This window comes from Scyliorhinus canicula, chromosome 8 (genome assembly GCF_902713615.1).
Source record: "Scyliorhinus canicula chromosome 8, sScyCan1.1, whole genome shotgun sequence".
Classification (NCBI taxonomy): domain Eukaryota; kingdom Metazoa; phylum Chordata; class Chondrichthyes; order Carcharhiniformes; family Scyliorhinidae; genus Scyliorhinus; species Scyliorhinus canicula.
In genome coordinates, this window is record NC_052153.1 from 181,790,770 (window position 1) to 181,814,078 (window position 23,309).

The window sequence follows — 23,309 nt, forward strand, 5'->3', positions numbered from 1 at the left end:
TGGGGCAAAGGTCAGCGGGGACTGTACTCACCCCTGCCTCGCCTCCCGGTGTGCCTCAAAAGGATCCAAACTAATCTAGTTCATCTGAACACTTGCCTTAGGTGCCTTGTACAGTAGCCCAACCCAATCCACAAACCCCTACCCAAACTCGACCCAACACCTCAAACAAATACTCCCATCGAACCCGAGCGAGCGCCTTCTCCGCGTCCATTGCCCCCACTACTTCCCTTTTTCGGCCGTCCGAGTGTATCATAATAACATCGAGCAGCCTGCGTACATTCACCGACAGCTACCCCCCCCCTTCACAAACACCATCTGGTCCTCTCCTATCACCCCCGGTACGCAACCCTCTATCTGTGATGCCAGCACCTTTGCCAACAACTGCTTTCAACAGTGAGATTGGGCGATATGACCTGCACTGCTCCGGGTCTTTGTCCTTCTTTAAAATGAGCGATATAAAGGCCTGCAACAGCATGGGGGCCTTCACTCCCCCGCAGTAGCCAAAATCTTCGGGACCTAGGGCATAACCGGTGCAGAACCGGTACAGGATCCAGAACCAAATTAAAATCCCCCCCCCCATAATCAGCTGATGGGTGTTGAGGTCTGGAATCTTCCCTAGAACCAACCTCAAGAAATCCACATCATCCCAATTTGGGGCCTATACATTCACTAGCCCCACAGGTGTCTCCCTAGCGTCCCATTAACCATCACAAACCGACCCCCGGGATCAGTTACAATACTACTGATCTCAAAGGCCACCATCTTGTTGACTGCCACCCCCTTCATCTCCATATGCAGCCCTGAGTGGAATGCCTGTCCCACCCAGCCGTTCCTCAGCCTCGTCTGGTCTGCATCTCCTGAAGAAACACAACGTCTGCCTTCAAACTCCTCAAATGTGCAAAAGTGTGCAACCTTTTGACCGGGCCATTTAAACCCGGTACGTTCCACGTAATCAACCAGATCAGTGGCCTCCCCACAACACCCCCCCCCCCCCCCCCCCCCCCCCCCCCCCCCCCCGCCTCGCTGATCAGCCATAACCTCCCTTTAGCCAGCTCCCCAATGTCCACCCCTCGTTCACCCTGTGGCCATCCGCGAGATGTCTGCCACCATCTCCTCTTAACCAACTGCGCCACATCAACACCACCCACGTCAGCATCCCTCCACACCCACCCACCCTTGCTACACCCATAAAAAAATCACAAAGGAAACCCAACCATCCCTCCTCCACTCCTTCCACAGGTCGACCCACCCATTTCACTTCCGTTAAGTAGCCAACCAGCTAGTAGGTGGCCCCCATTCGAGGACTCCATCCACCCTCCTCCCCACAAACACCCTTCATCAGCAAATCCCCCAAACCACTCCGCAACCATCTCCATTAAATACAACAATCCAGCCGTCGTGTAGACCCCCATTCTCCACTCCAGCATCTCCACAGTTCAATGTCCTCACACACCTCCCAGTCCATGGTCTCTCAGATATTCACTCACCTCCTCCGGAGTGTCAAAATAAAACTCTTGATTCTGGTGAGTGACCCACAGACAAGTCGGATACAACACCCCAAACATCACCCCTTCCTTATAGAGAGCAGCCAATTCTAACTGGCCTACCGCTTGGCCAACTCCGCACCCAGGTCATGGTTGACCCTCAGCACGTTTTCTTCCCAGGTGCACGTATTTGTTTGCTTCACTGACTTCAACATCTTCTCCTTATCAAGAAAATGATGCAACCGCACCACCGTCACCCTTGGCGGCTCCCCCGCCTTCGGCCTCCTCCTCAGTGCCCTGTGCGCTTGATCCACCTCAGAGGGATGGTCAAAAATTCCCCTCCCCCACCAACTCCTCCAACATACTCGCCACATACTTTGCGGCCTGCGTTCCCTCGATCCCCTCAGGCAACCCCCTGATCCGGAGATTCTGCCTTCTGGAACGGTTGTTGAGGTTCTCCACCTCTCTCAACCCTCTTATGGATATCGGCCACGAGCACCATCTCCGTCTCCAGCAAGGCCAGCTGGTTCTCATGCTCCCCCATTGACTCCTCCACCTTCTGGAGTGCCAGACCCCGCACCTCCAGCCGCTCCTCCATTCTCTCTCTCTCTTGAGCCGCCCTAAGCGATTCTACCACCTCTGCCATGTGTTCTGAGGCCTCCTGCCTCTGCTGCTTGAACTTCACACCTCAAGTCCTCAAGTTGCTCAGTAGACCATTGGGAGGGCAACCATGCCCCAACACCCTCCGCCATATTTTCGTGTGTCGCACCTCAAACAAACGTTCGCTCGAGCTGCTACCTCTAACTTGTTACACTCCTTGTCTGGTAATCCATAAACCAGCCCCACTGATGGAGTACTACAATTCCGTAGTGCTCATGCACCTCACACCAGCAAACACCCCAGAAATTGGGTGGGAAAGGACCAAGAAATTCCACATCTAGCGGGAGCCACCAAATGTGTGACCACTCACCCCATGGCCACCGCCAAAACGTCAATATTTTATTATTTCCTGAACAATTCAAACTAAATTGCATCAATACTGTCAATGCCTCTACTCGTTGACGAGCGTTGACTTCCAGTGCTCTTAAACTCTTCTTTTCAAATTCCCCCATGGTCTTGTCCCTCTCTATCTCTGAGATCTCCTCTGGCCCCACAACCCTTCGAAGTCTCTGAGTTCCTCGAATTCTGACGTCTGGATCACCCCTGGTTTGAAACACAGCACCATTGCCGGCTGTGCCTTCAGCTGCCTTAGCATTCAGTTCTGGAACTCCTTCCCTAAACCTGACTGACTGTCCGCCTCTCTCTCCTCCTTTAAGATCCTCCTTAGAACCTCCCTCTTTGACCAGGTATTTGGTCACCTACCCTAATATTGCCTTGGGCAGCTCGTTATCTAATTGAGCTTCATAACACTCCGGCGAGGTGCCTCAGGAATATTTGTATTGCATTCAAAGCACTGTCAATATAAGGTGACGTTATAAATCTGAGTGAAATAATTAAGTCCACCTCCAAGACATGTTGGCTGACCAGATCTCACAGGGAAAATATCACAGACCGAGAGACTTTGGCTGGTATTCTCCGTTCCTTCACTCCGGCGGGATTCTTCGGTTCCGCTACAGTGAATGAAGATTTGGCTGAGCGCCAAATTCGGGAGAATCCCAAATTCCGAGAATACATTTAAGATGGGGTGCTGTTAACGTCAATAGGCGGTGAACTCTGGTTAGTGTTAACTAGGCCCTCATCTGCCTTTTGCCCAAGGCTCGGCCTTTGCCCAACTCCAGCACTATCAAATTGAAAAGGGCTGGAGTGGGGTCAGGTTGGGGTTGGGTTCTCTACTCCTGATAGTCTACCCGTTGGTCAGGGAGGGGGGCTTTAAAATCAGGTCCAGTGTCGCTGTGGCACATGGGACTACAGTTTGGCTCACTAGACCTTAGCTGCAGTGATCCCTGTAAAAAGGAGGTGTCCCGTACTCACCCTTGCTAAACTGGTCCCGGAGGGAACTTTATAAGGAACGTACTTTCTGTAGATGTGTCCTACTCTGGAACAAGGAGCATCGTACATGTGACCTCCACACATCCAAACCTAGAGAGATGACGAGAAAAGAAAGAGGCAATGATTACAGACTCACTGAAGAGGCTTGAAGTACCTCTTTTGTTAGTAACATAATAAAGTACGGAATCAAATGGACGTGTATTACTGAAATCCGGGCTAAATAGTAGGCCACCGCCTACTAACACTGGGGCATAATTTCAAATGCCTCCAAGGCTGTCTGAGGGTTTGAATTCATTTAAAAAAAACCTTGTCTCATGAAAAAGAAGCACCGATATCAGTGAGCGTGAACCTGTTGGATTGTTGTGAAAAGCTCAAATGGGTTCACAGTTGTACCTGAGGGATGGAATCCTGCCATCCTTATCAACACTGGCCTATATGTAACTCTCGTCATAAAACTTGGGGTAAAAGAGATTGAGGGGAGATTTGATAGTGATGTAAGAGTTAACGACACATCTAAATTAGGGAGACAAGGGGCATGATTCACCTGAAAATCTTCTATGTCTGTGTTCGGGCGTGTTTAGCTATTCAACGGCACTTTGCCATTTTGTTTTGGCCTAGGGCAGTTTCTCTTCACTGAGGCCACACGCAGCTGGTGAGGTGAAACTTGGCAACGGAAAAGGCTCATCGCAGAATGGCGTGCCATTTTGTCTGGATGCCCCGATCTACCACCCCTGTCAGGCTCCCCATTTTTAATTCCTCCCCCACAACCTTGGGGAGCCCCTCCAGGAACACCTTGCCCACTCCCCCTGGTAAGGCACTCTGGGCCTGATCCCTGGCATGACCAACCTGGGCATCCTTACACTGCTAGGTTGGCAATCTGGCAGTGCCACCCAGGAATCCTGGCACTGCCAGTGTGGCAATGCCAGGGTGCCCAGGTGGCATGTCAGGTTGGCAGTTCCAAGATGCGTGGGTGCCAGGGGAATGCCAGGGTGCCATCCTGCCCTGTCCCGACCTCCATCGGCCTGGGAGATTCCCCCCCGCCAGGTGCCATTCCGCCTGGTCCGCATTTGAGTGGACCAATACTAAATGGCGTCCTGGCGAGGTCTCTCAGCCACGGCTGTTGGGTCCCAGGCACCTGGAGGATCTGTCTGTGGAAGGGAAATTAACATAAACCAACTTCGAAGCATTGTGGGAAATGCTTGACTATAGTTCAACACTGCTTTTGAATGAAAATAAGTAGGTCAGGTAACATAAATGAAATACTGCTGAAATATACTGGTTTCAGCCTTATTATGAAAACACATTGTCCTCCGAAAGATGTGTACTCGAGTTGTTTTTAGCCAAGGGCAAGAACATATGTACTACATATTCCATCTTGCGTACTTTCCAAGGTCTATTTAATATAAACATGCCTGTTTACTTCAAGCTGTTATTTCAGACTATAAAACATGCTGTCTTCAATCGAATCTCAGAGTGCAGTACACTGGCTTTTCAGCTGGAACACTCTCTCTCCGCAAATATATTTGTGCAAATAGATTTCCTTAAATCGAACCTCGACGAATTTGACTTTGTTATGATTTCCACGACACAGGCGAACATATATTTAAATGAGCCTCTGAAATCTCGGTAAGAGGCCTGTGTGGTGAGGAGCAAGAGAACAACTGTGTTCAGAAAAAGAGGTCTTTGAAAGGATTCCTGAACGAAATGTAATGGTTCAAATGATAGACAATCTCACTCATTAGGTCTGTCTGGTGAATCAATAGTCATTCTGTTCGCTGCTGGCAAATTACGCAATAGCAAAAACTTGGTCAAAGAGGTTGGCATTAAGGAGCCTCTTAGAGGACAAGAGGGACGTAGTGAAGTGAAGAGGTTTAGGGAGAGAATTGCATAGTCAGGGCCCAGCCAGCTGACGAGATGGCGTAACGTTTAAAACCGGGGCCAGAATTGGTTGGCAGACAGCTGTCTTGTGGGGTGGCAGGACTGGAGGTGGTTGCTGAGATAGGTGGAATTGAAGTCATGGAGGGATTTGAAAAGAAGGATAAGAATTTTTAAATCGAGACCTAATGTCGGTCAGTGAGCTAAGTGGGTGATGGTAAACGGGTGAATTACGATAGAAACATAGGCATGAAAAGGTTTTGAAAGAGCCAATGAATTGCAGTCAGTGCTTTATTCCTACTATTCCCACAAGTTGCCATTGTTACCACTGCTTGCGTGGGCACCTGATGGAAAATGGTGGATATGCGTGAATGTACGATAATGTAATGGTAATAAAATTGCTGGAAAATGCTACTTTAACTAATTAGCCTGTTTCTTATCAATGCAGGACAACCTTTCAAGGTAGTGCTAAATTATACTGAACTACATTAGGAGAAATGACAATGCAGATGGGCATAGTTCACATGGGATATGATAATTGCCTCCACAGGTGGGTGACAGCCACAGGTCAGATATGCAGCACATTCCATGCTCACTGTTTTATTAACAATTGATTAATTTTTCACTACTAGTCACAAAAAAATGATCTCTCCCTCCCTGATTTGGAAAATCAGTAATTCTTAAATGAATTTGCGAATATTAACAATATTAGCTGTGCTGAGCTCAGCAAGTGGGGACATAGCGTCATAATGGCACAGAAGGAGGCCACAAGACCATAAGACATGGGAGTAGAAAGCCATTTGGCCCATTGAGTCTGCTCCACCATTCAACGAGTCCATGGCTGATCTGATATAATCCTCAACTCCAGTTGCGCAGGTTAGGTGGATTGGCCATGCTAAATTGCCCTTAGGGTCCAAAAGGTTGGGTGGGTTGCTTGGTTACAGAGATAAGGTGGAGGAGTGCTTTAGCTGGGGTGCTCTTTCCAGGGGCCGGTGCGGACCCGATGGGCCGAATTGCCTCTTTCTGCACTGTATACAGGGCCGGCCCAAGGTACCGGCAACTCGGGCAGTCGCCCGGGGCGCCATGTGTTAGGGGGCGCCAGAGACTCGGGTCCCGCGCATGCGCAGTTGGGCCGGTGCCAACCAGCGCATGCGCGGTGGCCGCCCTCCCCAGGGCGGCCCCCTCCGCCCCCCCCTCCGTCCGCCCCCCCCCGCCGCCTCGGCCCCGCCGCCGCAACCCCCCCGCCTCGGCCCCGCCCCCCCCTCGGCCCAGCCCCCCCTGCCTTGGCCCCGCCTACCCCACCTCGGCCCCGCCCCCGCGCCTCAGCCCCGCCCCCCGCCTCGGCCCCGCGCCTCAGCCCCGCCTCCCCGCCCCGGCCCCGCCCTCCGCCTCGGCCCCGCCCCCCGCCGGCCCCCGAAGGGCGCTGAAGTTCAGCTTGCCCGGGGCGCCAGCAACCCTAGGGCCGGCGCTGACTGTATATTCTATGATTCCATTCCCACTTTATCCCCATAATCCTTGATTCTCTTACTGATTAAAAATCTGTCTATCTCAGCCTTGAACGTATTTAACAACCTAGCCTCTGTAGCTCTCTGTGGTAAAGTACTCCACAGATTCACTGCCCTCTGAGAGAAGAAATTCCTCCTCATCTCTGTCTTAAACGGGCAACCCCTTACTCTGAGGTTATGCCCTCTGGTCCTAGACTCTCCCACAAGGGGAAACAACCTCTCAGCATCTATCCTGTCAAGCCCCTGACAATGCTAAGAGTCTCAATAAGGTCACCCCTCATTCTTCCGAACTCCAGTGAGTGCAGACCCAATCTCGTTAACCCCTCCTCGTAAGGAAATCCCTCCATACTCAGGATCAAACCTTCTTTGGACTGCCTCCAACGTCGGTCTATCTTTCCTTAGATAAAGGGACAAAAAATGGTTCATAGCATTCCAGCTGTGGTTTAACTAGTGCCTTGTATAGTTTTAGCAGGACTTCCCTATTTTTATAATCCATTGCCTGTGAAATAAAGGCCAACATTCCATTTGCCTGCCAACAGAACTTGCATGCTAGCTTTTTATGATTCATGCACGAGGACCCCCAAATCCCTGGCATGGACGCAAACTTAATTGGAGCATTTGCTTTTAGAATGTTCACCTCCTTCTCTTCCTTCTGGCTGCTTTTTCCAACCTGCCCACCCCCACCTCTCCCCCACACTCCAACAATACCCCCACTTCACCCTACTATCCCCAGCAGTCAGGTGAACTGCAATGATAAGACAGTCGGCACTCTGACCCGAGAGGCACATGGAACAAGTCCCCTCCCCGTGGCCAGAGAACCCAATTCTGTTCTAGCTGTCTCCCATCAACCACTGGGCTGAGGTAAGAAACAAGGTGACTGAAGCTCGTGCTTCTCTCCCGTATATTCTATTTATCTGTCTTCAGGAAGGTGTTATTTTTAAAAAAAAACAGACTCTGAGCATGAAGAGAAGTAAATGAATCAATGCTACTTCCTCTCCGAGCCCAGTGACGTGTGCGATGTATCCTGATCACCTCACTGGAAGTTATGCCTCGCACAAGTTCTCAAAATGGCTCTTCCAGCCAAACTTTCTGCCTCAGACTCTGCCACGTTCTCATCAACCACAATTACAGTCACTGTGAATGTCACAGTGACCTTCATCCTCTGTCACAAATCCTGTCAGTAATGGGCTAAAACTAGTTTCAGAGTTGAAAGAACTGCTTACCCATTACCTCCCTTTATATTAATAAGCACGGCAGAGCCCTGAGGTCAGTATCTTTAATGAGACGAGCGACAGAAGATGACTAAGATGGAAGCCCGGGTGACATGAGAGTCTCCCGATGAATCTGTTCCCTGAGCAAAATACACTCAGTCAATTTAGCATCTGAACCCTGTGTGCCGTTACCATGGTTCCCCTCAGACACGAGACAAGAAGGTGAGGCCTGCATTTCAATTACAGCCCAGAGAATGACAGATTACAGGAAAATAGGGTAATGAAGTCTCGGATGATGGCGGGATTTTGACAGGCACAATAAATAGCTGTTTGACTACACCTTATATATTCCAGATTCAACAGGCTCACTTCTTCACTTGGATACAAAGCAGTTTGTGCACAGCTGTGCATGGGTCCTCTGCATTAACAAGTAGAGGCTGTGGAGTCAGACTCGGAATCGCGCCTTATTAAAAAGAAATATACAGATTTGACAAATTGTACTCCTGCTCCTGAGGTAGGGGCAACTTTATCACCATCATCTTCATGACCTGCAGGCTTAATTTATTTAAATTAGTTACTGGGATGTGCGCATCTCTGACAGGGACAACATTTGTTGCCATTCCCAATTACCCTTGAGAAGGTAGTGGTGAGCTGCCTTCTTGAACCGCTGCAGTCCATCCGGTGTGGGACTATCCACAGAGCTGCTCGGGAGGGAGTTCCAGGATTTTAGCTCAGCGGCAGTGAAGGAGCGCCGATATAGAAACATAGGAAATAGGAACAGCAGCAGGTCATTCGGCCATTTGGCCCTTCGAGCCTACTCCGCCATTCAATGTGATCATGGCGGATCCACAATCTCAACGCTATATTCCCACACTTTCCCCATACTCCGAGACACCCTTAAGGCCGAGAAGTCTATTTTCTTCTTAAATATATTGAGTGATTTGGCCTCCACAGCCTTCTGTGGTGGAGAATTCCACAGGTTCATCACCTTCTGAATGGAGAGGTGTGTCTTCATCTCAAGTCCTAAGTGGCCAACCCCATATCCTGAGGCTGCGACCACTTGGTCCAGATCCTCCACATTCAGGGTAAACAACATTCCTGTATCCAGTCTGCCCATCTCTGTCAGATTTTTATATGTTTCAATGAGATCCCCTCCCAATCTTCTAAATTCCAGTGAATACAGGCCCAGTTGACCCAATCTCTCCTCATACAACACCCCAATCATCCCAGGAATCAGCCTGGTGAACCGTCAATATTTCTAAGTCTGGATGGTGAGTGATTTGGAGGGGAACTTGCAGATGGTGTTGTTCCCAAGCGCCTATTGGAATTGTCCTTCTAGGTGGCAGAGGTTACGGGTTTGGAACGAAAGGATAAGTTGCTGCAACATATCTTGTAGATGGTACGCACCATTGCCACTGTGTGCGTGTTGATGGAGGGAGTGAATGAGGTGCCAATCAAGTGGTTTGAATTGTCCTGGATGGTGTTGAGCTTCTTGAGTGTAGTTGGAGCTGGACTCATCCAGGCAAGTGAGGAATATTCCATTGCACTCCTGACTTTCACTTTTGGTGGACAGGCTTTGGGGAATCATGGTTCGCACCTCAGAATTAGTAAGTGGAAACCCCCAGGATGTTGATTGTCAGGTTTTCAGTGTTTGTAATGCTGTTAAATGGCAAGGGATGTTTGTTAGATTCTCTCTTGTTGAAGATGATCATTGCCTGGTACTTGTCTGATGCCGAAGTGACTTGCCACTTATCAAAACAAGGCTGTATGTTGTCTAGCACAAACTGGTTCAGTATCTGAGGAGTCGCGAATGGTGAATATTCTGAAATCATCAGTGAACATCTTCACACCTGACCTAATGATTGAGGGAAGGCCATTGATGAAGCAACTGAAGAGGGATTGGCCTCAGACACTACCCTGAGGTAGTCCTGCAGTGATGTTCCACGACTGAGATAATTGCCCTCCAACAACCACCACCATTTTCCTTCATCCTAGATAGGACTCCAACCGATGGAGATTTTCCCCTCTGATTCCCATTCACCAGTTATGCTGGGGCACCTTGATGTTCAGGGCAGTCACTCTCACCTCACCCCTGGAGTTCAGCTCCATGTTTGGACTAAGGCTGGATTGAGGTCAGGAGCTGGGGCTTCGGAAACTATCCCGAGGAACTCCTGCAGTGATGTCCTGAGGGAAATCCTCCTGTGCCCCACTGACTTCAGTGCCTAATCCGCAAATGCATTGCAAGCTCAAATTTATAACGACAGTCAGCCTGACTTTAATTCAAAATAAACAATTTCTAAAAGAACTGATAAATTGAAGAATTATGGCATGAGCTCCATTCAGCATTAAGAGGTTGGCAATTGCACTGAGGGATGTACTGATGGTTTAGTTGGACTTTGTCCTTTGCCGTTTCGCAATCAAATGTCCCTGTGATAGGGCAGCACGGTGGCCTAGTGGTTAGCACAGCTGCCTCACGGCGCTGAGGTCCCAGGTTCGATCCCGGCTCTGGGTCACTGTCTGTGCGGACTTTGCACATTCTCCCCGTGACTGCGTGGGTTTCACCCCACAACCCAATAATGTGCAGAGTAGGTGGATTGGCCACACTAAATTGCCCCTTAATTGGAAAAAATAAATTGGGTACTCTAAATTTATATTTTAAAAATGCCTCTGTGATTATAATTGCAGGAAAGCAGGGTTGTATCAATCCAGCAAACCATGGAGATTGTGTCAGAAGTTGCCAAGGTCAATGTGCCAATCGTTAGACTTTTAATACTCATTTTGTTATAATGGAACTTTGAATCTGTTTTCTAGCTCGTCGGGGGCCTCCTTTTGAGTTGGTCCCATCTCATAGAAAAGTAGATTTAACGAAGGTGACAGGGGACTCATACCCACTAGCTAAAAAGCTGGCAAGAGCACCACGTCACCCATTTGAGAAAGCCCACCACATCATGTGTCGCTCATAAAGATATCTGGACAGCAGCAGCCTCCCTTGTGATCAAGGGGGCAGAAATCCCGTTGCCAAGAGATACTGGCCACTTAGCCTCCAGCATCTCTATTGAATGGCAATGTCATCATGGAGGCAGCGACGGTTTACATAGATTACATTGAATAGAATTTACAGTGCAGAAGGAGGCCATTCAGCCTATCGAGTCTGCACCGGCTCTTGGAAAGAGCACCCTACGCCCTATCCAAGGTCAACACCTCCACCCTATCCCCATTACCCAGTAACCCCACCCAACAATAAGGGCAATTTATCATGGCCAATCCACCTAACCCGCACATCTTTGGACTGTGGGAGGAAACCGGAGCACCCGGAGGAAACCCATGCGCACAAGGGGAGGATGTGCAGACTCCGCACAGACAGTGACCCAAGCCGGAATCGAACCTGGGACCCTGGAGCTGTGAAGCGATTCTGCTATCCACAAGGCTACCGTGCTGCCCCCATTTTGGGTTGCCGGTACAACACCCACACGAGCCTCAGGATTATCATGAACCCAGTCCACAGGTGAATGGTGGCGGAGGGATTCACCAAGTGGGAGTGTGAGTGGTCGGCAGCAAAGGCAGTAAGGTGGCTTTCAGCCGCCCCACCCGCTCCTTGAAAATGTTGGGTTTCCTAGATCAAGCATTGTGTGTCTTTGAATGAGAGATCCCCATGGAAGCCCGCTAAAAACCTTGACAGGTGTACTGGCACTTCTGTGCTCCCTGCATGGTAACTGCCCCGTCTGCCCACCACTGGGTAAATACCAGCAGCAGCAGGACGAGACTCAAAAATGGACATTAATTGCCCACTTTTGGGTCTTTATTGGCAATGAGCCAGGAAGTCAGTTCACCCACCACAGGCTTAATCGGGATGAAGGTGGGAAGGTGTGAAGGTCCTCGTGCACCACCCTTCTGCCCCTTTAAATGTCCCCACCACCAAACTCATCACAATAGCTGGGGTAGGGCATTTATTTCCAAGCTAAAATTAAAGTTAGGTTATAAAAGAAGTGTTTTTAACATACCGATCAAGATGAAAAGTGAACTAAGATCGTATCTTTCATGACCTGAGGATGTCCTATCATCCTGTCAACATTTTGGGAGTTACCAGCTACTGGACTAGCCACATAAATGCAGTGTCTACAAATGAAGGTCAGAAGTTGGGAACTCTAACTCATCTTTTTTTTATTCGTCATGGGATGTGAGCATCGCAGGCCGTGCCAGCATTTATTGTCCATCCCTAATTGCCCTTGAGGGGGCAGTTAGGAATCAACTGCATTGATGTGGGTCTGGAGTCACATGTCGGCCAGTCCAGGCAAGGATGGCAGATTTTATTTTGCCCCTAAAGGATTTTAGTGAACCAGACGAGTTTTTATAACAATTGACAATGGTTTCATGGTCATCATTAGACTTTTAATTCCAGATTTTGTATTGAAAACAAATTTCACCATCTGCCGTGGTGGGATTTGAACATGTGTCCCCAGAGCATTACTCTGGGTCTCCGGTTAAGTAGTCCAGCGACAATACCATTAGGCCACTGCCTCTCCTGGCTCCCCAAAGTATGTCCACCATCCACAAGGTACAAGTCAGGAGTGTGATAGAACATTCTCCACTTGCCTGGATGAGTGCGGCTCCAATAACACTCAAGAAGCCCGACGCTATCTAGGACGAAGCAGCCGGCCTGATTGGCACCCCATCCATCACCTTTGACATTCACGTCCTCCACCACTGACGCACAGAGTCCTCGCCTATCTTATCCACGAAGAGAAGCTAGTCCTGTAGTGCTGGAGATGGCAGCCACGGAAATGAACCCTGCTCCTTTCTCAAGAGGTCCCTCATCTGCAGGTACCTGAACCCATTCCCCTTCGGCAACAAGCACACTTCAAGCTCTTCCAATCTGGAAAGTCTACCCCCCCACAAACAGGTCCCGAAAATACTCTATCCCCAACCCCACCCCACCAAATCTCACATCCAGCACCTATGGTTGCCACAAATCGCCGCCCACAGGGACATATCTTCCAAGCTGTAATGCTGCAAACATAGATTCTACACCCTCAACGCTGATACCACAACCAGACTCGTGGGGACCTGGCCGGCGAGAACGTACGAGGTGCCAACAAAAATGCCCTCAGGCTGGTCCCCTTACATAAAGCCTCCTCCACCTGTCCCCACACCGACCTCTCCTCCACCGCCCGCTTGGGCACCATAGCTATGTTCGCCGCCCAATAATAATTCTGCACATTTGGCAGCGCCAGCCCCCAGTCCGTCTATCCCTTTCCAGAAATACCCCCCTGGCCCGGGTAACCTTGGCCGAGCCAGTGTTGCCCATATCCCCTGAAAGAATAAAAAAAAAGACTTACAGACAATTAAACAATTTTTGGAATATAGTTGGTCTTTATTTTGTGGATATCCTGTGCCCCTGTGGGTAGCATCCTTGCTTCTGAGACAGAAGCTCTGGGTTTGAATCCCACTCCGGAATGTGATGGTCACAGAAGGTGCATTCATGGTGTGTGAACAAACCAGTTGATTATCAACATGCAAAGCCTTTCACTATGCCTATGGCAAGTGGGAGAGTGTCCTGGCCAGCCAGGACTAACAGAAAGCAACAGCAAACCACAGAATAATGCAGCATCACCATTGACCAACACATGGAGGTCCATATTTGCCAATACCCTCTTAGGGCATGGCACCCAACGAGAGAGAGAGTCATTGTAATAAAAGAAATGCAGCAACCAATTTCTGCACAGCAAGCTCCAGCAAACAGAAATGATAATACGTTTTAGTAGCATTGGTTGAAGGGCGAATATAGTCAGGGCAACAGAGAGATGAATAGCGCATTTGGATTTTTAGCATCTAATTGAGAAGGCAGGAGGTGCTTTAATCTATCATCTCATCTGAAAGACTTGCATTCCCTCAGTGCTGCACCTCAGTGTCAGCATTAGATGTTTAAGCCTCTGGAGTGGAGCTTGAATCCACCGCTTTCGAGCTCAAGCAGTTAAAGTGCGACCATCTGGTCCTTAGCTGATATAAAGGCTGAATAAAATCGATTAATTCAAGTGAAATAAAACTAATGTGAGAATGGAGGAAATTAAGAGGAAATGGAGAATAGAGCGTATTTATTTATTTTATTTAAGATTGTATTTTAAGTGCTTCGGTTGCGCTTCTGTTGCTTGTGCAAACTTAATAGCCCCGTGAATAAATTTACATCTTGTAAATTTACATTTGAATGGTGGAGGAAGCAGAGGTGACATGGTAAGGTTTTAAGCAGGGTAGCATGAGAATTGGGAACATATTGCCGGAAAAGGAGGCAGGTGCAGATTGAATAATAACTTTCAAAAAGGGAACGTATCTACTTGGTAGGAAGGAAATTTGAAGGGATATGGGGGGAAAGAACAGGGCAGTGGAAATCGTTTGATAGTATTGCCAAAAATGGAGTCAAAGCTATAACATAACTTTCGCTAGTTTGGTGATATGCCTGTAAGGAATATTATAGATGGCTGGTGGTGCAACCTCCAACCAGCAGGTGGTGGTACAGACAACCATGTGGTCTTCAGACAGGGGTCATGTGACAAGGCACTCAGATAGAAGTGCGGGCACATCCGGTGATCGGCAGATGGTTATAAGTCACACATGAGGACAGTCGTGCCAGGTGTAGTTCCAGGGGAGACCAAAGAAACTCCATGATAACTTGCTCTGTAACAGATCGCTACCTTACTACATGTGACTTAATAAAGATCCTGGTTTGGACAAGTCACAAGTCGTTTGGTAGATTCCTTGCTGGACAACAAACATCAAACACAACAGCCAGTGCCTGTTATGCATAGGAATTATGTTTGTTCACATCAAGGTTGAGTAAATACTCACAGTGCTGTGGCCACAGATCCTTAAGTTCACAATGGTTGGAATTATTGAAACACATTCAGATTAAAAGCATATTGTGAGCAATAAATGATTGCTCATCTAGTATGCAAGTCATATCTGCCAGGTACAGAACTGATGTCACCTACAGTGCAGAAGGAGGCCATTTGGCCCATCGAGTCTGTACCAACCCTCTAAAAGAGCACCATATACAGGCCCACTCCCCCACCCTGTCCCCGCAACCACGTAACCCCACCTAACCGGCACATCTTTGGACTGTGGGAGCCAAGGCCGGAATTGAACCTGGGACCCTGGTGCTGTGAAGCAGCAGTGCTAACTGTGCTGCATAATAAAAACATGCGGACACCTTTTTTTTCACCTCCAGACTCAATCATCCCTGTCCAATCTCCCATCTTCCAACCTGCAAGCCTCACTTGATCTAAAACTCTCCTACCCATTAACACCCCTGTGCTCACTGACCTATGTTGCCTTCTGGCCCAACCAGGCCTCCTGAACTTAAAACTTGCAAATGTGCATTCAGATCCTTCTGAAACTTCCCCCCCCCCCTTTTTTTTATTCGTTCAATTTGTTGCCTATACCTAATTGTCCTGAGTGGCTTGCTCGGCTATTCCAGAGGGCATTTAAGAGTCAATCACATTACATGTACGAGGCCAGACCAGGTAAGGACGGCAGATTTCTTTCCCTAGGGAAGTAGGTGGGTTTTTAACAACAGTTGATGATGTTTCATCATTTGACTTTTAATTCCAGAACTTTTTTGAACTCAAATTTCACCATCTGCCGTGGTGGGATTTGAACGGGGGTCCCCACAGCATTACCCTGGGTCTCTGGATAATTAGTCCAGCGACAATACCACTTTGCCTACAATCCTTATAATCCTCCCGTGAAAAGGATATGATACAATGGAGCTTTCAGGGCTGAATTTGACTGGTTACCGTTGGGTACGATTAGCAAGGGATGTGGCGCAAAGAGAGGTGAATATTGATCAGATATGATCCAATTAAATGGTGAATCAGGCTCAAGCGGCTGAATAGCCACCTCCTGTTCTTCATGTTCTTATGAAAAAAACAGTTGGAATCTGCAATCAAGTATTGGCTCTTGAAATGATGATCTTTGGCATAATGGAATGAATATAGGAACTTGATTAGCAGAACTATCACTTTTTTTAAAAAAGGAAACCAATAAATAAAGCACCTTTCAAATTCAATAATGTAATATGAGACAGAAATCTTGCCAACTTACCTTGAAGGATATTTCATACTGCTCTCCTCCCCAGATTTCCAGTCCAGGATCATAGCCACCCAGTTCCCAGAACCATCGCTGATCGACAGCAAACAGGCCTCCAGCCATCACAGGCGATCTGAAAGATAAAACGGATACTGAACGCCAAACATTAATCCTTGGAGTCAGGACTTATCGAGGATTGTGCAATTGAAAATCGATGAAGAAAAGGGGGGTGAAACCCCGGTTGCTCTTTGTCAACTGTAACATCAGCTGAGACTAACAGAGACTGGAGGAATAAAACACTGGTCAGGGCATGGATGTCAAGCAGGCAAAATGTTTAAAATATATAGTTGTAGAGAGCTGGACGTGCCAGCATGCATTGGCCCTGGAGCGAGTGCAGTGCAGACTTACCAGAATGATCCCGAAGCCCAATGGGTTAAATTAGATTGAGGGGTTGCCCATATCATATTCCCTAGAATCCAGAAGGTTAAGAGAAGATTTCATCAAAGTTTTCAAGGTATCAGCCAGAACAGATAGGGTAAATAATAATAACTTATTGCCACAAGTAGGCTTCAATGAAGTTACTGTGAAAAGCCCCACATTCCGGCGCATGTTTAGGGTGCTTGGTACGGGAATTGAACCCGCGCTGCTGCCTTGTTCTGCATTACAAGTCAGCTGTTTAGCCCACTGTGCTAAACCAGCCGCTATAGATTATTGCTGCTGGTTGGTGACTTCAGGACATAGGGATATCAGACCACAAGAACTGGGAGCAGGGGTAGGCCATTTGGCCCGTCAAGCCTACTCCAGTTTTCACTAAGTTCATGGCTCATCTGATTGTGACTTCAATTTCAATTTTGTGTATGCCCCTCATATATTTTGACTCACTTGTTGACCAAACATTTGTCTAACTCGGCCAACAATCGGCGGGAACATAGAATCCTGCCGCCAGCGTGTGGTGAGCGGCCGAGAAGGACATGGCTGGCAGACCGGAGAAACTCGCCCGTGGTCTCACCCAGGCCCTGTACAGGCGGTTTAGCTCAGTTGGCTGGACATGTGGTTTGTGATGCAGAGCGCGACTAGCAGCTTGGTTCAATTCCTGTACCGGCTGAGGTTATTCATGAAGGCCCCGCCTTCTCAACATCCCCCCTTTCCTGAGGTGTGGTGATCCTCAGGTTAAATCACCACCAGTCAGCTCTCTCCCTCAAAAGGGGAAAGCAGCCTATGGTCATCTGGGACAAAGCCGATTTTACTAACTTGCAACTGTAGTAAAGCTAGTTTACTTCGATATTCCGTTCCCCTTGCAATAAATTCCATTTGTCGTCCTCATCACTTGCTGTACCAGCAGACTAACCTCTTATGATTCATGTACCAGGACACCCAGAGCCCTCAATAATGTTGAGTCCTGCAATCTCTCTCCATTTAAATCACAAGCTGCTCTTCCATTCTTCCTGCCTATGTGAACAAGTTCGCATTTTCCCACATTATACTCCATTTGCCAATTTTTTGCCCACTCACTTAACTTACCTAAATCCCTCTGCAGACTCTTAATGCCCTCTCGGCAACTTACTTTCCTCACTACCTAGACATGAAAAACTGAAGCCAGGCCTTTCAGAAGTGAAGTTAGGAAACACTTCTTCACTCACCGACTTTTAAAAGGTTGGAGTTCTTTCAGGGCAGCACGGTAGCATAAGTGGATAGCACTGTGCTCTTATGGACATGTGTCCACAGTGCAAAGCTAGCAACTGGCAAGGCCACACAGGCAAGCTGGCATGGGGGAACTGCCACGTTGGTACAATGGTTTTGTTCCTTGGAGGTTGAGGTTTAAGTCTGCTGTCAGAGGGAATTAAAAAAGAAAATTAGAGCACCCAATTCATTTTTTCCAATTAAGGGGAAATTTAGCGCGGCCAATCCACCTATCCTGCACATCTTTGGGTTGTGGGGGTGAAACCCACGCAAACACGGGGAGAATGTGCAAACTCCACATGGACAGTGACCCATAGCCGGGATCAAACTCGGGACCTCGGTGCCATGAGGCAGCAGTGCTGCCTTGTCAGAGAGAATTTGACTTCTGTTCGGACTCCACTATATCTCAGTTCATCTCAGCTGTTGCTCCCAGTACAGTACTGAGGGAGTGCAGCACTGTCCAAGGTGCCATCTGTTGGATGAGATGTTACACTGCCCATCTCAGGCGAGCGTAAAAGAACCTGTGGCATGACTTTGAAGCAGAGCATGGGTCTTCCCCCAAGTAAACAATGCTTATCCCTCAGTTCACATCAAAACAGATTGTCTGCTCATTATCGCTGTTGTTCCTGGGAGCTTGCTGTGAACAAATTGGCCGCTGCGTTTTCAACATTAGAACAGTGACTACACTTCAAAAGTACTTCATATAGACACTAAGGCACTAAGGTCATGAAGGGCACTGGATAAATATAAGTCTTTCTTTTTAATGCTGACACAGAGTGACTGAAATGTAAAAGCATTTAATTCCCGAATATTCCACCTCATCTAAAGGCTTGAAGAAAAAAACAAAACCCACTGGTGCCAATGTTGATAGTTCCCAAGTGAACCAAGTAAAAATGATGATTGTGGGGAGTGAGAGCGCTGTCTCTGTCACACTCCAAACTCTCCCAGCCCTCCACCACATCGGAAAGAGTGAAATATTCTGATACTTAATATTCCTCCACACACAGGGGGGCAGGATTTTCCGCCCCTCCCGCCACGAGTTTCATGGGATCTTCTGGTTTCCTGTTGAATGCAACCACCCCCCGCCGCTGCCCCCCAGCCCGAGTGTGCCTCCGTTGGGGCTGGACGATCCCACTGGTGTGAACGGCCGAAGGATTCCGGCCACAGTTTTTGATTGTGTCTCTTGAAGCCAGATCGCCTGACAGGGTTCCAATAACCAGATATTTGTAGAGCTGAATTGTCACATTCCCGTTACAAAAAGAGGTAACGGGTGATTCATCTTTTCATTGGCAGAGGTTGGTATCAGGAATCACTGGAATATAACAACATGTACTTCTGAGGCTGTATGAGGCTCTGGCCATTTTTTTTCTTTTTCTTTTAGTTATTTATGGGATGAGGGGTTTGCTGCTTAGGCCAGCATTTGTTGCCCATCCCTAGTTGTCCTCCAGATGGTGGTGGTGAGCTGCCTTCTTGAACCGCTGCAGTCCCTTGAGTAGTAGGTACACCCACTGTGCTGTTCGGCAGGGAGTTCCAGGATGTTGCCCCAGCGACAGTGAAGGAGCGGTGATATATTTCCACACCAGGGTGCTGAGTGACTTGGAGGGGACCTCCAGGTGGTGGGGTTCCCAGGTGTCTGCTGCTCTTGTGCTTCTCGGTGGTAGTGGTCGTGGATTTGGAAAGTGCTATCTAAGGAACCTTGAGGAGTTACTGCAGTGAATCTTGTAGATGGTACACACCGCTGCCACTGTGCATCGGTGGTGGAGGGATTGAATGTTTGTGGCAGGGGGAGCAATCCAGCGGAGTGCTTTGTCCTGGATAGTGTTGAGCTCCCTGAATGTTGTTGGAGCTGCACTCATCCAAGCAAGTGGTGAGTATTCCATTACACTCCTGACTTTTGCCTTGTAGATGGTGAACAGGCTTTGGGGGGGGGGGTCAAGTGGTGAGTTACTTGCCATAGGATTCCTAGCTTTGACCTGCCCTAGTAGCCACAGTATTAATATGGCTAGTCCAGTTCAGTTTCTGACCAATGGTAACCCCCAGGATGTTGATTGTGGGGGATTCAGCGATGGTAATGCCATTCAATGTCAAGGTGCGGTGGATAGATCCTTGCTTGTAGGAGATGGTCATTGCCTGCTGGCACTTGTGTGGCGCGAATGTAACTTGCCCCATGTCAGTCCAAGCCTGGATATTGTCCAGATCTTGCTGCATTTGGACGTAGACTGCTTCATTATCTGAGGTGCTGAGCATTGCGCAGTCATCCGCAAACATCTCCACTTCTGACATGATGGAAGGGAGGTCATTGATGAAGCTGCTGAATATGTTTGGGCCTAGGACACTGCCCTGAGGAACTCCTGCAGTGATGTCCTGGAGTTGAGATGATTGACCTCCAACCGCCACAACCATCTTCCTTTCTGCCAGGTATAAGTGCAACCAGCGGAGACTTTTCCTCCTGATTCCCATTGACTCCAGTTTAGCTAGGATTCCTTGATGCCATACGGGGTCAAATGCTGCCTTAATATCAAGGGCAGTCACTCTTACCTTACCTCTGGCATTCAGCTCTTTGTCCTTGTTTGAACCAAGGCTGTAATGAGGTCAGGAGCTGAGTGACCCTGACGGAACCCAAACTGAGCGTCCATGAGCAGGTTATTGCTGAGTAAGTGAAAGCAAATTACTGTGGATGCTGGAATCTCAAACAAAAGAGAAAATGCTGGAAAATCTCAGCAAGTCTGGCAACATCTAGGGAGAGAAAAGAGCGAACGTTTCGAGTCCGATGACTCTTTGTCAAAGCTTTGACGAAGAGTCATCGGACTTGAAACATTAGCTATTTTCTCTCCCTACAAATGCTGCCAGACTTGCTGAGATTTTCCAGCATTTTCTCTTTCGTTATTGCTGTTGATGACTCCTTCCATCACTTTGCTGATGATGGAGAGTAGACTGATAGGGCAGTGATTGGCTGGGTTGGATTTGTCCTGTTTCTTGTGTACAGGACTCACCTGGGTAATTTTCCACATTGCCGGGTAGATGTCAGTGTTGTAGCTGTACTGGAACAGCTTGGCTAGGGGTGCGGCAAGTTCTGGAGCACAAGTGTTCAGGACTATTGCCACAATATTGTCAACGCTCATACCTTTGCAGTATCCAGTGGCTTCAGCCATTTCTTGATATCACATTGAGTGAATCGTATTGGCTGAAGACTGACATCTGTGATGCTGGGGACCTCTGGAGGAGACCGTGATGGATCATCCACTCGGCACTTCTGGCTGAAGATTTTTGCGAATGCTTCAGCCCTCATCCTTTGCACATACATGCTGGACTACTCCACCATTGAGGTTGGGGATATTTGTGGAGCCTCCTCCTCCAATGAGTTGTTTAATTATCCACTACCATTCACAACTGGATGTGGCGGGACTACAGAGCTTAGATCGGATGCGTTCGTTGTGGTATCGCTTAGCTCTGTATATTACTTGTTGCTAATGCTGTGTTGTAGCTTCACCAGGTCGACACCTCAATTTTTGGTATGCCTGATTGCTCCTGGCATGCTCTCCTGCACTCTTCATTGAACCAGGGTTGATCCCCTGGCTTGGTGGTAATGGTAGAGTGGGGGATATGCCGGGCAATGAGGTTGCAGATTACGGTCAAATACAATTCTGCTGCTGCTGATAGTTCACAATGCCTCATGGATGCTCAGTCTTGAGTTGCTGGATCTGTTCAAAGTCTATCTCATTTAGCACAGTGGTAGTGCCACACAACACTATGGAGGCTATCCTCAATGTGAAGACAGGATTTTGTCTCCACACGGACTGTGCTGTGCTCACTTCTACAGATCTTGCCATGGACCGATGCATCTGCAGCTGGCAGGTTAGTTAGAATGAGGTAAAGTATGTTTTTCCTTCTTGTCGGTTGCCTCACCTCTTGCCGTAGGCCCAGCCTAGCAGCTATGTCCTTTTGGATTCAACCAGCTCATTCTGTTGTGGCACTACTGAGCCACTCTTGTTGATGGACATTTACCTGTCCCACTCAGAGTACATTCTGATCCCTTGCCACCCTCAGAGCTTCCTTGAAGTGGTGTCCAACATGGAGGAGTACGGATTCATCAGCTGAGGGGGTTGGTACCTGGTAATTAGCAGATTTCCTTGCCCATGTTTGACTTGGTGCCATGAAACTTCATGGGGTCCAGAGTTGATGTTGAGGACATCCAGGCCAACTCCCTCCCGACTGTTTACCACTGTGCCACCAACATTATTGGGTCTATCCTGCTGGTGAGACAGGACGTATCCAGGAATAATGATTCCTTGAGTATGACTATGTCAGGCTGTTGCTTGACTGGTCTGTGAGGAAGCTCTCCTCATTATGGCACAAGCCCCCTGATGTTGTCAGGAAGATTTTGCCGACTCAACAGGGCTGGGGTTGCCATTGTCATTTCCGGTGCCTAGTTTGATGCTGTGTGGCCCGTCCGGTTTCATTCCTTTATGTAGTGGTTAAAAACAACTGAATGGCTTACTCGGTCATTTCAGAGGGCATTTAAGAGTCAACCACATTGCTGTGGGTCTGGAGTTACATGTCGGCCAGACCAGGTAAGGGTGGCAGATTTCCTTCACTAAAGGACATTAGGTACATTGGCAGATCATAGTGGACCCCATGGGATAAAAACATGTTTGTACCATGAAGGAACGGACTGAACAAGCCTGACTTGCCCGAATAAAGATGGGTTATTGATATGGAAAGGTTCAACTCCAACAAGTGCAAAATGCGAATCAGATGGAGACAACCAAACGTTGGAAACACAGAATACTCTGATTTGAATTCCAGAACAAAGCTTGCCAAAAGCAGATGAACCAACAACTTCTCCAACCATGACCACAATATCATCTGGAAGAATTTCTTCCTTTGTTACAAACTGTCAAGCTTCAAGACCATCTGAATTTATAGTAAATATACTATCAATATGTTGAGTAAAAATTTTTTGGGGGGGTGTAGTATAAGGTTTTTTGACATAGCAGGAGTTAATGTGGACTGGAAAACAGTACAATGAAACAGACACATGATGACAAACAGGAGACAGAACTGCCTGGAGAGACTTGAGACGGGGAGCATGAAGTTAGCTCTTGGTTTGGGTTAGACTATGAACATATATATATAATTATATATTGACAGTAAACACAACAACTTTGCAACTTTGAAAGCTTCTTAACTTCTTCATGAGACCTACTGCAGAAACCTTTACAACAAGCAGAGTTACTCCTTGTAGTGTTGCCAGCCTCTGACCTGCTCTTGTAGCCACAGTATTTATATGGCTTGTCCAGTTCAGCTTTTGGTCAATGGTAACCCCCAGGATGTTGACAGTTGAAGAATTCAGTGATGGCAATGCCATTGCATGGTCATTGCCTGGCACTTGTGTGGCGTGAATATTACCTGGCATTTCTTCGCTCAAGTCTGAATGTTGTCCAGGCATTCCTCCATATGGACAAGGACTGCTTCAATACCTGAGG

The 23,309-nt window shown here is 48.1% G+C and overlaps 1 protein-coding gene across 4 annotated transcripts in view; it reads right to left on the reverse strand.

The window, feature by feature from the left end:
* Positions 1 to 23,309, reverse strand: part of galntl6 (polypeptide N-acetylgalactosaminyltransferase like 6) — a 1,408,929-nt gene that overhangs the window by 133,790 nt on the left and 1,251,830 nt on the right. For all 4 annotated transcript variants that reach the window (XM_038805796.1, XM_038805794.1, XM_038805795.1 and 1 more), the window contains exons 8-9: positions 16,159 to 16,276; positions 3,456 to 3,563 (exon numbers count right to left, since the gene is read on the reverse strand). In XM_038805796.1, coding sequence (XP_038661724.1) covers positions 3,456 to 3,563; positions 16,159 to 16,276 — 226 coding nt within the window. The remainder of the gene's footprint in view (positions 1 to 3,455; positions 3,564 to 16,158; positions 16,277 to 23,309) is intronic.